The sequence below is a fragment of the Plasmodium brasilianum genome, chromosome 3, assembly GCF_023973825.1.
Source record: "Plasmodium brasilianum strain Bolivian I chromosome 3, whole genome shotgun sequence".
NCBI classification, from domain to species: Eukaryota; Apicomplexa; class Aconoidasida; order Haemosporida; family Plasmodiidae; genus Plasmodium; species Plasmodium brasilianum.
This window is the reverse complement of record NC_090116.1, coordinates 916,902-933,657: the sequence shown is the minus strand read 5'-3', so window position 1 is coordinate 933,657 and position 16,756 is coordinate 916,902. Positions and strand designations below refer to the sequence as shown.

Sequence of the window (16,756 nt, the reverse complement as noted above, 5' to 3'; positions counted from 1 at the left end):
GTTAAAAAAATTTTAATTTTCAGTTACACGTCTAGTCACTGCTAGACATTTCTAGTCATGGTTTAGTCACGTCTAATCACTTCAAATCTCTTAGTTATGCAGTCATGCATGCGAAATTTCATGTTTTAAAATTTGCAAGACGAGCAAAAGTGATAAGTTTTAAGCGTACAAAATGGAGGGGTGGAGATGAAATGAACACACGTATGCACGAATATATGTATGCATATTTATATGTAAAAATAAAGTAGTAAAACATTAACAATATGTGGTATTTGGTTACGTATTAATAAGGGTTTAAAAAAAAAAAAGGAAAAAAAAATAAAGGAAAAGGAAAAGCAAAGAATGGGGTATAAAATAGCTACGTCTTAATGATATATGAATGTAAAAATGGATAAATATATATATATATGTATATACATAAGTATGTATATATACATGTGTACACATGTACCTTGGACACACTACATACTATTACGCGTTTCACTATTTAATACACTATTTCCTGTTCATATTTTTTTATTATACATATATATATGTATATATATGTATATGTATATGTATATGTATATGTATATGTATATGTACATGTATATGTATATGTATATGTATATGTACATGCATATGCTTTTCCTCTTCATAAAAAATAACATTAAGACGTTTTTGAAAAAAATGAAAAATTTGTAGAAAGCATATGCAAGTTTTGCATAAGGATTATGCTTTTCTTCACCACTGCAGTTCAGTTTGATGACTTATTTTTTATTTTATTTTTTTTTTTTCACGTATGATATGGCATATAAAACTTTGCCCATGCTATGCTCATAATATTATGACATGTTCATAATTTACTCACAACTTTTTCGCAATTTGGTGACATGTTCATAATTTACGCACAACGGTTACCTACTTTGATGACACATTCATATAATTACACACAATTTAATCACTCACATCACTCAGTGACGTAACACACTGGGTGGTACTTGCTTGACTGTTGCTTAAAGAAATTGATTTGGTCAGTATTCCCATTAACTACATCTTTCGTAATGCTAAAGTAAATATCGTCCAACTTGGACTCTGAGTTATGGTCACTAATATTTTTGATGGCTTTATTATTTGAAGTGTATTGATTAATATTGTCATAATAATAAAAACCATACATACATTCATTCATAAAAATTTGTACTATTTGTCCTTGTCTTATGTGCTTATTATTTACAATTTCAGTATACACACACAAATTACATTTAATCTTGGACTCATAATCATCAATACTTTCACACTTGAATTCAACATTTTTTAATACATTCCTGGCATAATTTCTATACTTTTCAATATATTTTAATTTCTCTTCAAATTCTTTATTTTTTTTTTTTTTTTCATCCTTTTGTTTAATATCTTCAAAATTTGAAATATTATTGTTACTATTATTTAAGCTGCTTTTTTCATTACCATCCAATGATTCATCAAGTAAACTAATTTCTTTTGTCAACAACTTTTGAATTGTAGCTTTGTACATGTTAACATCACTCGTAGGTACGTAAAACGTTTGTTTTAAATCTGAATTTCGTTTGTCAAAAAATAAGCATTTCGATATATTAGACTTACATATCACTACCTCCAACAACACAAGGACGCTTAAAAATAGTACACACTTGACCATTTTTTATAACGATTTATACATATATATATGTATATATATATATTTATTTATTTTTATATTTATTTATATATTTATTTATATATTTGTTTATATATTTATTTATATACTGATTTATTTATTTATCATTTAATTTGCTACAACATTCGACTCGAATTTCCTGTATATGGGCATGTAAATTTTGTGAATGCGGAAATACTCAACAGTATATAACGAAGCAGCTGAGTTTGTTCAAACCTGTAAATCTAAGAAGCAAGAGAAGAGGTGGAAATAAAAATAAAAATTAATTAGTGGCTCTCTTCTACACGCTTCGGGCGCACAGAAATGCATTTACATTATGTACATATATTATGTATACATATGTACACATATATATAAATACATACATATATGTACATATCGTTGTACGTAGGTCATAAAACGGCAAAGGGGGGAGAAAAAAAAAAAAAAAGGCATTCGCATAAAATGCATGCCATTATAAGTTTCAGTGTATAGCGAAGTGCATACGGTACTTGGCCATTGTGTATAACTACAACAAACACTGTTCGCGTAAATTCGGTATATAATCAATGAGTTGTATAAATATATTAGCACACATATATAAATATATATAAATATACATAAATATATATATATATATATATAAAACACTCATCTCTCCCTTTTATGCCTTGTTTTTATTTCTCTTTTTTTTTTTTTTTTTTACTACAAATTTCCTTTATAGATATAATAAAGATCATAAAATTAAGGCAACTGCTTTATCGTAAAGCTTGTTTTTTCTTTTTTTATCTGTTTTACTTATTTTTTAAAAATGTTTATAATGCTCAGTGAGAAATTTCTGAAATTGTAAGCCTTTGATGCATGTTTTTTTAAGTTAGAAAAATGGTAAAAAACAAAAAAAAAAAAGAAAAAAAAATTTTTCTTGGTGATTCATGAAAACATCTTTATTTTGTTATTCGTAAGTCTCTATTGAGAAAGCTCACGCATATATAAATTTGAATAAACATTTTGTGAACTCACAATGACGTATGCATATTTTTATGTACATGCTTACATGGGGCGGAAAAGATTTTTTATTTTTATTTATTTATTTTTTTTTTTATTTTTTTCCCATTTTAAAAGCGTTATATTATGCATGAACATATATGCTTAAAATACTATGTAGTATATTTTAATTGGGTGCGTAAAAGTATACTAGCGCTTATGGAACGTCCAAAAGGAATGGATCATAGCTTAATAAATAAAACGTTTTAAGCTAATAAATATTTATTTTGCATAAAAGTGTATGACACAAATGAGCTTTTCCTCCTCTTTTGCTTTTATGCTTATTTGGATGAATACAATTTACTTTTAAAGAAAATTTTCCAATAAAAAAAGAAAAAAGAAAAATATATTCATATAAGCATATTTTTTTTACATGTGCTTAAGAAAGAAACAAGGGGTAGATGCACATCATAAAAGGTGTATCTCTTCCGAAATTATGTGTTTTGGGTTTATTTTGTATTTTTATTTTGTATTTTTATTTTGTATTTTTATTTTGTATTTTTTATTTTTATTTTTATTTTTATTTTGTATTTTTATTTTTATTTTGTATTTTTAATTTGTATTTTATTTTTTTGCTATTTTATTCTTTTACTATTTTACTATCTTGTTGTTTTACTATTTTACTATCTTATTGTTTTACTATTTTACTATCTTATTGTTTTACTATTTTATTATTTTACTTTTTAATTATTTTTCAGTTGAATTATTTACTTTTTTTTTTTTTTTTTCTTGTAACATTCATAGAACATTAGCACAATTTTAAAAAACAATATTTTTTTCTTTAGATTATTTTTTCAATATGGCTCGTTTCAAAAGTAAAAGTGGGTTGGATGTGTACTAACATTTTTTGAAGACTTTTCTCTTTATATGAAAACCAAGCTAAAAAGGTTTGCTTATGTTGGTATAAATGTCCAAGTATATATATTCACGCATATTTATATATGTGCATATTTTTATGCATGTATGTATATGCATAATGTGTGGAGAGTGTGTATGTATGTGGTACATCCTCCTTTCAAAAATTGTAATGACAAAGATTTCACAATGAATGATTTACCGTATGATGACATACCAAAAAAATAAGTAGCCTTGTTTCTCATATATGTTTTTTATTCATCTTTATATATTATCTACTTTTTCTTACTACATAATAGTAAGTACAATTTTACAACAAAAAAAAGAAAAAAAAAAAAAAAAAAGAAATGAAGCTAAAAGTTTGAAATGTGCATTCATTTTTCATAAGACATAAAATAATTCATAAAAATAGTTAGTATTATTCTTAAAAAAATACAACTAATTCGAAAAAAAAAAAAAAAAAAATTATAATCTTATATACCTGAACAAGTCAGCAGTAAAACTTTGTTTGAAAAAACAAACACAAAAAAAGGGAAATGCACACGTAGTAGCGAACATTTGATAAGGTAAAAATATACATGCACACATAAATATATATACATAAGTATATATATATATATATATATATATATGTATGTATGCACACATAGGTACATATACGGATGTACACATATTGGCACACCACATATGCCAACGCTTCAAATATGCAGATTCGCGGACGGCGCGCGGAATAGTCAAAAGATTGTTTTAAAAGTTAATTATTTATTTTTTTTTTCAAATTTATTACACAAATAACATTGCTGCGTACAGGCAAAGTGGTGATCATGTTCACACTTGGTAATGCAGATAATATTATTCGAGTAAAACGCAGTCTGTTCATCCTTTTGTCCTCCCGCTTTTTCACTTTTCATTGTGCATAATTCAACGTTAAATCGATGCGTATGACTCACCTTATAATTGATTACTAATCCTTTTTTCTTTTCATAAGTATAAGTCTTCATTTGGTCTTTTATTTTGTTCTGCGCTATTTGACAACTATCATTAAAAAATGTATATGAATCAGTCATATTTTTTAAAATTTCAATTAAAGGCAATTTAATTAATTTTATATGATACCTTTTATATTTAAATAACAATTTTTTACATATTCTTTGCGTATGATTATATGAATTTATGTTGATTACAAAAAGTAAAATTTGCTCAAATAAGTAACTGAAAAATGCCATTTTATAACTACTGCTTTCTTCTTTTTTGCTGATCTGTTCAGAAATTTCTATAAAATTTTTCAAACATTCATTAATGATAAAAAAAATTATATATTCATTAATCTTGTCATTTTTCAACTTGTTCCGTTTTAAAATAAAACGAAGCATGTATATGTGTAAAAAGATTGAACTATATTCCTCCGTGCAGTAAATCCAAAGGGAGTTAACTAAATCGTTCATGCTACAATTGTTGATACGTTTGTCGCGCTTTTTGCCACTCTTTTTGCCGCTCTTTTTGCCGCTATTTTTGCCACTCTTTTTGCCGCTATTTTTGCCGCTATTTTTGCCACTCTTTTTGCCGCTATTTTTGCCGCTATTTTTGCCGCTCTTTTTGCCGCTATTTTTGTCGCTATTTTTGCCGCTATTTTTGTCGCTATTTTTTTTGTTCAAAAAATGGTTGACTGCTTCTTCATTCTGCATTGCTTCATCACTGTTCTCTTCAACTATGGGGCTGTAGCAAGCGCGCGAAGACAGTTTGCCTTTTATTAGCACTGTTCTATTATTACACTGTTGATCAGATGGTACGTACACCATATGCTCTTTGTGCCTCTCCGAATTCTCACACAGAGTTACACAAGTATTCCTCTGTAAATACTTCCTTTCATCCATACTAATTGCATATCCTCGCTTTTCCACAAAGTAATCGTTAAAAAATTTATGATCAGGGCTGCAGTTTATTTCCTTGAGAAGCGGAATCAAAAAAGCGTCCCTCTTCTGTGTATGATTTTTTAAAGATGATTTTTCTTTTTTACACATAAATAATTTTTTAACCTCCTTTTTAAATGGCATAGCATAAAAATTATATACATCAATTCTGGTGGAAAAATTAATATAATATATATCATCATACGAGATATTTTTTGTGAAAAGCCATTTATTTTTCTTATTAAATGTAGTACCAATTTTACAAATATTATTTTTTATTTCTTTTAAGCATAATTCTATTATTTTTATAAAATTACCACGTTTTTCGTTAATATATAATATAACATTTATATTATTATACTTTTCATATATGCTCTGATAATTCACCGTGTTTATTTGTTTTACACATTTGTATACTTTCACCTTATCATAGATACATAACAATTCAATGTAGTTTTTAAATAATTTTTTAAAAACATAATTTTTTATAATTCTTGGCATGTGCACTTTATATAATAACAAAAAATATATCCTCTTTTTTATTACCTCAGGGAAATTATTGCAATGAATTAAATTTTTAATGAAAAACTTACCAGTTATAAGTATTTTATTTTTCATTTTTTTGTATTCTTCCCACTTAATATTAGAGGACATATTACTTTCACTTAAAAAAGAACCACCTCCTTTTTCCCCCCTCCAACAATATTCCAGGTTTTTACAACGAAGGTGCTTCTTTTCTTCAAGTAACTCTTTATCCTCTACTTCATTTCGATGTCTAACTGCTTCCCTCAACTTACGTAATTTTCGTACAAAGAATGCTGTAGTCTTTTCGTGGAAATGAAAATAATTATTTAAAATGTACTGAACAAATAAATCGTTAAAAATGTGTATATGTTGCAACAGATTTGTGTAAAAAAGATATCCATAAATTCTTCTTTTTACCCGTTTTTCCTTAAAAAAAAAGTATATTTTATAATAAACATATTCATATAAATTTTTCCTATTCCTATCGTTCTTTTTATAATATTCAATTATTATATTATAATAGCAGAAATGATCCAGTATAAGTAAATAAATGTTCATATATTTTTTTTTTTTACAGCTAAAATATAAAATGTATTTTAATAAATTATGTATATCCTGACTGCGCATTTTTTTTTTTTTTTTATCTCCCTTCATATATTCACCCTTGTCATGAATGAGCAATAACTTTTTAACATATAATAGTAAAATGTACCTCAAATTCTTCTGCAAGTATTTAATTGTAAATATATTTCCTCTGTCCCGCTTCGTCGTGCTTCCACCCTTACCAACACGGTTATGGCCCCTCTTACCTCTGTTATTATCACTGCTATTACCACTGCTATTACCACTGCTATTACCGCTGCTAATACCGCTGCTAATACTGCTACTATTACCGCTGCTAATACCGCTGCTAATACCGCTGCTAATACCGCTGCTAATACCGCTGCTAATACCGCTACTGCTAGTGTTACCTCCCCTGAAATCATTCCTGCTTCCTTTTCTCTTTCTCCTCCGCTTGAGCACATGATTCCCTCCAGTGCTGCTAACTACACATGCGCGTCGCATACTCCGCTTGTTGCTCTTAAATATGCAGTTGTTGTTACCACCTTGTGTATGTCCTTCTTTTTTGATGATGCTTTCACAACTAGATATGCTTCTACTGCGAACTTTTTCTTTTCCCTTTTCTTTTTCTTCCCTAGATTGTCTTAATTTCTCCCCCTCGAATATATTTCCACCCACTTCTTCTTTCCCACTGTCAGTCTCACTCAACAGTTCATCTACGTCCAGGAGATACACTTTCTTAACTATGTAATTTATTATGTTTGACTGAAGCATGTTTGTACCACCACCCCTTACCGCATTTGAGTTAATGATGCTCCTTTTTAAAATAACATTCTTCCTTTTTAGTCCAAATGATTGAAAAAAGGCCTCCTCATAGTTAGTGTAGTTGGTGGTGTTAGTAATGTGCACGGAGTTTGCCGGGTTAGCCGTGTTTGCCGTGTTAGCCGTGTTAGCCGCGTTAGCCGCGTTTATAGTGCTCCAATCGCGGAGGCTAGATGGTAAATCATTGCAAGTCAAAACCTTCTTGTATTTTTCAAAGTGCCTCTTTTCCTTCCCCTTAATAATATTCGGGCGAAAAAAAAAGTTTACAAAAAATATATTTAGGGAATAACTAAAAAGGGCATTATTCGAAAAGATAAAAAATAGTATTAACATATGTGTTGTGTAACTAACAACCTTCGTAATGTGTTTATAAATAAAAAAGAGCTGCAGTATAATCCATTTTACTGTTTCCCCAATATTACTATGCTTGTTACTATTAATATTAATATTAATATTACTACTAATAGCACTACTGCTAATACCATTACTACCAATAGCATTACTACCAATAGCATTACTACCAATAGCATTACTACCAATAGCATTACTACCAATAGCATTACTACTAATAACATTACTACCAATAGCATTACTACTAATAACATTAATACTAATATTATTGTTATTATCGCTACTCTCAATAGTGCCCATTTCCGAGTTGACAAAAACAGAGACGTCATGTGCTAGTTCGCTTATGCTTCTATAGTCCAAATAAGTAACAACACCGTATACTATATCTTTGTATATCTTTGCATATATTTCTTTTTCTAAATTTTTTTTTAAAATACATTTTAAATATTTCATGTACTTCACTAATATTACAACTAGATGTAGGTAAAATTCGCACATGTTCTCTACCAATACATTTACAATATCTATATTGTGTTCCATGTTATAGTGAAGAAATACATTGTTTATTAAGTAAAAGGTATCATATAGAGAGATCTGAAGGAGTAAAAATAGTCCGTTCTTGTCCAAATTTGCAAAATCGTTCAAATTGATTTGTTCGTCTTGGGAATCATTACACTGACGGGAAGGCTGCTCCTGTTCTAGGCAATACTTCTCCCGTTCAACACAAAACTCCCCACGATACTCTTTTTTATACCCCTCTGTCCCATTTTTACCATATGCCTCTCCACCACTGGATTGTTTTTCTTTTCCCCCTTTAGAGGCCACTCTAGTATCAGCCGCTTCCCCAATTCCATTCTGTAGAAAAATGCTTAAGAACGTTCTTCCACCCTCTAAAGAACTCAAGCATTTCCTATAATGTCTATTACACAGATAACTTATAAGTGATATGATACTCTTGTTCAACGTGCAATCCTTTTTTTTTACAAAAGAGAAATGAGGGTATATATAAAAAACCTTATCATAATTGGACAAATCGTTCAGTGCATAACATACCGTATGCACATTATCGTAATTATACTTTAGATTTATTATTTGTTCCTTTGTTATATCATACCTATTCATATGTATAGAAAACGGACTCTTAAATAGAACTGAGAATAAATAATCAAAAAAGAAATGCACTTGATAAAAATTTTTAAGAATATATGGGGGTATGTATATTGGAAATGAATCATTTTTTAAATTATTATATTTACAAAAATTAAAGAAAAAAATATTTTTCTTCCTTATTATATATGAAATAAAAAACTCAGCTGTTGTAATTTTATCTTCATTGTGTTTGTTATATAACAAAGAACATATATGAATCGGCAATAAAGAAATGATATGTTCAATTTTCTTTTCTAAAACGATGTTTTCAAATAATTTACAAAATTTGCTAATAATACATAAAAAAGAGTAAATCTTTCTTATCCTTCTCATGCCTTTATAAATATTCAAATAGTTATAACAAAAATATATATCGAAATTATAGCTAGATGTAAAATATCTTTTCCTTTCTCTATAGTTTTTACTAACCAGTATCATCTGATGGGAAAAAATTAATTTATTTAAATCCATCTCTTTATATGAATTCAAAGCATATGTATAATGATCGTTTCGTTTTTGTTTTTCCTTCTTTTTATTTATGAAATTACAAAAAAAAAGGAACAAATCATAATATGTGTCATCATAAAGAGAAAACATAGTGTAGAATCTTTTGAAATACTCAACCAGGTTATGTATCAATGAGTAATGTGTAAGACAAATTTTTTTATTAATGATATAATACTCACTTAAATAAAAATATATATTTTCTATATTGTACAGCTTGAACAATTTAAAAATGTATTCATACAGATTTATGTTAAACTTAATGCTTAGCTCAAGTCCTAGTGTACATAATTTTAGCAATTCCTCCACGCACTCCTTTCTCACTACTTTATCGTTAATGTAAATATTTTCCCCTTCGAGCAGGCTCCTTATGCTTCTAGAGCTTAGCGCGGGATATCTCGGCCCTTCGTTCCTCCACTTACCCCTCCTTTGCTTCTTCCTCCATTTGCCTTTCCCGTCTACACCACGCGTGTCTTTACCATCCTCTTCTATATCAACCGCTTTTATATCAACCGCTCCTATATCAACCGCTTCTATACCAACCGCTCCTATATCAACCGCTTCTATACCAACCGCTTCTATACCAACCGCTCCTATACCAACCGCTTCTATACCAGATCTATTCGAGTCTGCCTCATTATCGTCGGTACTACCCCCAACCGAAGCAGCTGCAGAAGAACATTTGCTTATACCCAGAAACTCACTCTGATCAGAGGACACAGTTGAAGGAATGTACAAAAAGGAAGATGCATATTCTGATAACGACGCATTATCCTTGATAGATGATGACGATTCAATCGATATAGACGATGGATGCAGTTTTTCCTTACCATAAGGTACACTATTAGACATAATCACATGTGGAGTTTGAAGGTCGTTCGTGCTATTTTGTACACTCATATCTTCCTTTGTGCTAATTTTATTTTCATCCCTTACATCAAATATATTACTTATGTCATTATTTTCGCACTTATTATAATTTTCTATTATATCTTTTATTTTCATTTCAAAAAAAAAAAAAAAAAGAGATTTTATCTTGTTCTTCCTTTCATCCTCGTCCAAAGAGAAGTCTGTCAGCACGCACATGTTTCCCTGATGAAGAAGCACGAACGAGAAAAAAAAAAAAAAAAAAAAAAATTTGTAAATTTAAAACAAAAATAATTTTCCTCTCAAAAATTAAAGGAAATTTTTTTTCCCTTTTAAGCTAGCGCGGGGGAACTATGCGTCGTCTCACTTTGAGCAGCTGTACCCCCACCCCCCAAAAGATTTGGACATTTCACTCTGACTTCTTTTATTCCTTACGTTGTAAATATACAGCATCAGAATAAGGAGTATGTTATATCTCTTGTAATAGAAAAAAAGATATATCAGGTATATCCACGAATTTATAACAACTATGTCGACCTTTCCTTTGTTCAGAATGTATATATACACTAAGTTTATGTAGAAATGGATAGTATCCCCTTTACAATTCAAGCCGCTATTATCATGCTCGCCGTTTCCACTGGGAACACCACTACTGCTACCGCTACCTCTACCCCCACCGCGCACGTTAACCACGTCTTTATCGCTCTTGTTAAAAAATTGGAAGATGTACCTAGCTATATGATCGCTCCTGTTAATTTTAATGCTCCTCATATTTACCTTAATTGCTTCACTAAAGGATTCAAAGATAGTGGAATTTTCAAAAATTAAAGAACTGTTTATATCTGTTATTGTCTTTTCGAATAGGAGAAACAAACGATGTTCTTTCTTTATGTACATGATTTGACATATATATAATTTATATTTATCATAAAGGATAAGAATATTATTATGACAACTTTTTAAATAATACAAAGAATAACTCAAGGTAAACTTTTTCTTAATCAAAATTTTAGAAGTGTATTCAATAATAGTTAGCTTCTTGCCATACCCTACACAGAAGAGATTATTCCCTTCCAGTACACATAGAAAAGGTATATAATGAACCTGTTGTTCATTTAATCTGTCACATGAGTTATCGACCTCCCCTCCAAAATAACAATTTTCTTCCTCTACGGACATTTCATTCTTTTGTTTATTTATCATTTTATTTTTATGCCTTTTCCATTCTCCTTGCTGTTCAGGTACTATTACTTCTTTTCCCTTTCCCTCATAACTTATTACATCCCCCTCATCGTCAAATTCAACAACAAAGTATACCTTGTCATTATACAGTATAGAAATCTTATTATAATAAGATACTACTAACAAATTTTTATAAATAGATATATTCAAAATTTTATACTTACATTTTATATCTTTCGTAATGGTAAAAATATGGCTGTTAAAAATATGGCTATTACTGTTTAGGTATATAATATTGTAAAATGTAAAATATATTAATTTCTTTTCATTTGACAGATAAGAATACCATATTTTATTTTCTTTTCCTAACAGATCGCTCTTCTCATGATAGCTATATAAGTACTTATACCTTACATCTAACTCTTTTAAAAATATTTCATATATATATATTGATGATCCTGTACATATACATAATTTGTTCATATTATTTATATCAACATTTTGTATATTTTTTATTTTCTCATTTTTAAGAATACAACATGCAGTAGACTTATAATTAAAATTAAGTTTTACACAACTATGCTCCTCATTCTTTTCAGTTATTACTAACTCGTCCAAATATGTCTTTATCTGATCTTCATTTATTTTGTTGTTTTCTCTATTTTTAAAAAATATTAACGAATTTATGTTTAACCGCTTCATACTATATATCGCTATTTCGTCCTCCATGTTCTGCAGGCAGAGGAAGTTGCTGTTGTAGGAGTAGCGCTGAACGTGGATAGTACCACTTCTACCATTCTCGTTCGTAGTACCCCTATCAGCACCACCATCGGTATAACTCACCTCGGGTAGGGTGCACTCCGCACTCAGGAGATACACATTCTTATAACCAAACTTTTTCAAGTAAAACAAATGCTTCTTATCATATATATATTTATAAATATTTCTCAGTTTAACTATTTTTTTTTTATGTATAAAATATTCTATATACAAAAAATTTATATCTTTCGACAGGGTACTGTTTGACGCCCTATCGTAACTGTAACTGAATTGTCCATAAGCATACTGCTGTTCCAGTGCTTTATCATAAGTGTTCCCTCCATCATCATGCTGCTGTTCCACTTTATCGTACCACTTCTCCCCCTTATCATATCCATAAGAGCATTTCTGCACATCCAACACAATACCATCCTCAGCTGGCCCCTTCGCATGTTTTAAGTCCTTTTCATGTAATGCTTCACCATCCTCTAAATAATTTCTTCCTTCTTGTAATGCATTACACGGACTACTACCCTTCTTCCTCTTCCACTTCCTCTTCTTCATCATCATCAGCATGCTCTTTTTTTTTTTGTGCATATAAAGGTACTTGTATATTATGCTACTCATACGCATGTTTACTTTGGTTAGTTCATACTTGTTTTTTCGAAGAACAGCATGAAGCTTCCCTTCGTCCAAATTGAAGATGCTTTCATCTAGAGTGTACGTCAACCGAGATGCTCCGTCAAGAGAACTATCTTCACACACTCCCTGCTCACGCTTCCCCTGCACCTTCTCACTCTGATGCGCTGCACCGTGGTCCGTCATCGCATAACTACTTTTATTTATATTTTTACCTATATTTATATTTTTACCTATATTTATATTTTTATTTATATGTATATTTTTACTTACATTTATATTTTTACTTACATTTATATTTTTACTTACATTTATATTTTTATCTATATTTATATTTTTACCTATATTTATATTTTGATTTTCAAAAGTTTCGTTCATTATCCAATCATCCTCATTTGTACTCTCCAGGTTTAATATCTCGTCAACTTTCCTGTAAACGAAGTTTTTTTCACGTTCATTTAAAGTTTTATTTTTTATATACTCCATAATATTATCATCAATCTTCTCGTTTCGTTCTTCTTCGCTAATATCGCCATTTCGGCTTTCATAGAAAGAAGGAACTTTTCCTTCTTTCTGGACCTCCTTTCTTTGAACCTTTTTCGTCTTTTCATGATGAGAAGGTTGCAAATTTGCACTGTCTTCTTCAGAATTTTGCACATTTTGCCTGTCCTGCTCATAATTTTGCACATTTTGCCTGTCCTGCTCATAATTTTGCACATTTTGCCTGTCCTGCTCATAATTTTGCACATTTTGCCTGTCCTGCTCATAATTTTGCACATTTTGCCTGTCCTGCTCATAATTTTGCACATTTTGCCTGTTCTGCTCATAATTTTGCACATTTTTATCACAACAGGATGACGAATTTTTCCAATTTTTCTTCATTTCACTTAGCAATAATGCATTAATTTTATCTCTCCCTATTGATGAGTTCAACACTGTAATTTTTTTCGAATCATTTTGGTTTAATAAAATATTTGCACTCTGTGCATGAGAAAAAAAACTGCTTGCATTTGTCACCTCCCCATGTTCATCATTTATATTTGATTCTCGTTCTGAAATAAAATAACCTTCTTTCCTCTTTTCCGATAATTCCTCATTTGTGTTACTTTTAAACGAAGTTTCTTTGCCATTTTCCTTTTCATTTTCCTTTCCCCTCTTTTTGCCCCTCTCTTTACTGTTTACCCTCATGCCAACTTTATTAATATTGCTACTGATATGGCTAGAGCAAGGATGTTCGCTGATCCTACTGTTTAGAAGATTGTTCTCGTTAAGAGTTTCATCTGTTCTCTCCATTTTTACTGGACGCTGCTGTACCATATGCTCTGTGCTAATTATGCGTTGTACTAATATATATTGGTCTGTTTTCTTTTATTTTTATTTCAGCTTCAAAACTTTTTCTCCTTGCTTTTGGGACGATCTTCCCTTCAATAGCATTAAATAATTTTTAAGACGTTATTAGATCTCCTGGAAAGAGGTCATTTTTATTTTTGTTATTCAATTTTGCTTTGTTCAATTTTGCTTTGTTCAATTTTGCTTTGTTCAATTTTTCTTTGTTCAGTTTTGCTTTGTTCAATTTTGCTTTGTTCAATTTTTCTTTGTTCAGTTTTGCTTTGTTCAATTTTGCTTTGTTCAATTTTGCTTTGTTCAATTTTGCTTTCTTACGTTTTGATTTATTTGGCTTTACTCAGTTCTGCTTTATTTTGTTTTGTTCTGTTTCTTTTGCTATTATTTTTTTTTTTTTTCTTCTTTCCCTTTGCATACGGAGGAACGAAGTACCCGTTTGACGTGTATATTTATATTATGTATGCAAATAGGCAAAAATTATGTACATGTACATTTACAAATTCACACGCTAAACATAAGAACAAGCAAAAGCAATAAAACAAGAAAGCATATGTTTCAGGAATAGCTAATATAATTCAATTTATTATGGTAACAAAAAAAAAAAAAAAAAAAAAACAAAAACAAGAAAAATAATATATATGTTTTAATGGAAGTTATCATAATATCACTTTTGCTCCTTTGGGGTGAAAGAAATGGACTAAATGGTGCTCGCCAAATTCTACATCATACTTGCGCGTAAACATGTACATACATATGCGTATGAGTAGATATACATATACACATATTCATTTAAACGTGCATGCTTACATGAAACACAAACATTCCAAATAAGCATACTGCATAAATGGGAGAAAAAAGGAAAAAAAAAAAAAAAGGTAAGAACGGAATGAAATGATAACAGGAATGAGATCACCGGCACTATTTTTTTTCTTTTACAGAATTAAGGAGGGCGCTTTGATAATACTGACAGCTGTTCTTACAAAGTATGGATGAACGGCCAAAAACAAAAAAAAAAGAAAAAAGAAAAAGCAAAAGAAAAAGCAAATGTAAAGGCAAATGTAAAAGCAAAAGCAAACGCAAAATCAAACGCAAAATCAAACGCAAAAGCAAACGCAAAATCAAACGCAAAATCAAACGCAAAAGCAAACGCAAAAGCAAACGCAAAAGCAAACGCAAAAACAAACGCAAAATCAAACGCAAAAGCAAATGCAAAAGTAAAACAAAATAGCATTTCCGTAATTTTTTTTTCCCCTCCAGCTGTTTATAACTTTTTCTTTTCACGTATTTTTTTTTTTTTTTTTTTTAATTTTGTTGAATTAACGTATATATAAAAAGTTGAAGCCAAAGTGCACATACATATACATATATATATATATATTATATATATATATGTATGAACTTGAAAATATACATTTTTGTTTTTTCCTAATTTTGAAGAGTTACCATTTTTAAAAGCAACGCGATGTTAGTATTTAAGTTCACACAATTTCATTTCGTAGTGTATATTTATTTTGTTGAACAAGTACACACATTTTTTCTTATCCTTTTAAACAGCATTCCTTAAATATTTCTTCCTTATTTTTATAATTCAACTTGAACATGTTTTTTTCATGAGAACTAGCAGAAAAAAAAAAAAAAAAAAAAAATTTAAATAACATCATTCCTTTTAACATTGTTAATATGACCCGTTCAGGCACTTTTGTTGGGAAAGGTACCAACATCTGTTGGAGACTTTTTTTATAAAAAGAGGTGCGATATACATTCAGGAGAGCTCATCTTTGTCAATATGGATTTCACATTACGAATGCTACAAAGTTGAATATATGTTCCATGCTGCTAACACTGCTCTCATTTCTTACACTCCTTTCCCCCAGCAACCAAGGAGAGAAGCATCCATTCCGTCCTTCTTATGCCACATTGTATAAATATGTTTTAGTACAAATGAACACGAACCAGTTTAAGGATTTATTTTTTATGACGAAACTGCTTTTTATTAAGTCATTTTTAATGAAATTTATTTCTGCGCATTTTTTTTTTTTTTTTATTTTTTTGTTCCATTTCTTCTGTATATACATATAATATTACATTATCATTGCGTATAATAAAACATATATATTTTCTCTTCTTCCCAATTGTCATACATTCATTTTTCAAAATCGGGGAAGTCAGTTCACTGTTACGAATACCATAATGTCTGTACATAAAGGCAGCTACTTGGCTGTATTTTATAAATTCTTTTACTTTCACTCTTAATTTTACGCAAATACGAGAAAGCTTCATTAAAGTTATACTCATTATTTATGTATTACCGAGTAAGGAACGTTTGTTCATGCAACTTATTACAGAAATTAATATAAAATTATATTGACGTTTTATTTTTGGCACAACCATAACATGTGCACATAATAATACAACATCGTTTTTATGAACGAAATGAAAAAGGAGAAACAAAAGGACGAAATAGCTGATTAAAACAAAAAAAAAAAAAAAAAAAAAAAAAAGAACAATATTGAAAAAGAAAAATCTTAAAGTTAAAAAATGGCAAAAGAGCAAATGATCAAATGAGCAAATGATCAAATGAGCAAAT

General features: G+C 29.5%; 3 protein-coding genes across 3 annotated transcripts; 1 reads left to right on the top strand and 2 right to left on the bottom strand.

Moving 5' to 3' along the window:
* Positions 1–949: 949 nt before the first annotated feature.
* Positions 950–1,660, bottom strand: MKS88_000988 (uncharacterized protein; the record flags this gene model as incomplete). Its single annotated transcript, XM_067219639.1, has 1 exon — positions 950–1,660. One exon carries the CDS (start codon positions 1,658–1,660, stop codon positions 950–952), a length of 711 nt encoding a protein of 236 aa, XP_067075354.1.
* Positions 1,661–4,314: 2,654 nt separating this feature from the next.
* MKS88_000987 (uncharacterized protein) lies at positions 4,315–14,142 on the bottom strand (the record flags this gene model as incomplete). Its single annotated transcript, XM_067219637.1, has 2 exons — positions 4,315–10,470; positions 10,681–14,142. 2 exons carry the CDS (start codon positions 14,140–14,142, stop codon positions 4,315–4,317), a joined length of 9,618 nt encoding a protein of 3,205 aa, XP_067075353.1.
* A 673-nt stretch (positions 14,143–14,815) lies between these two features.
* Positions 14,816–15,988, top strand: MKS88_000986 (uncharacterized protein; the record flags this gene model as incomplete). Its single annotated transcript, XM_067219636.1, has 3 exons — positions 14,816–14,873; positions 15,115–15,404; positions 15,863–15,988. 3 exons carry the CDS (start codon positions 14,816–14,818, stop codon positions 15,986–15,988), a joined length of 474 nt encoding a protein of 157 aa, XP_067075352.1.
* Between the last annotated feature and the right edge of the window lie 768 nt (positions 15,989–16,756).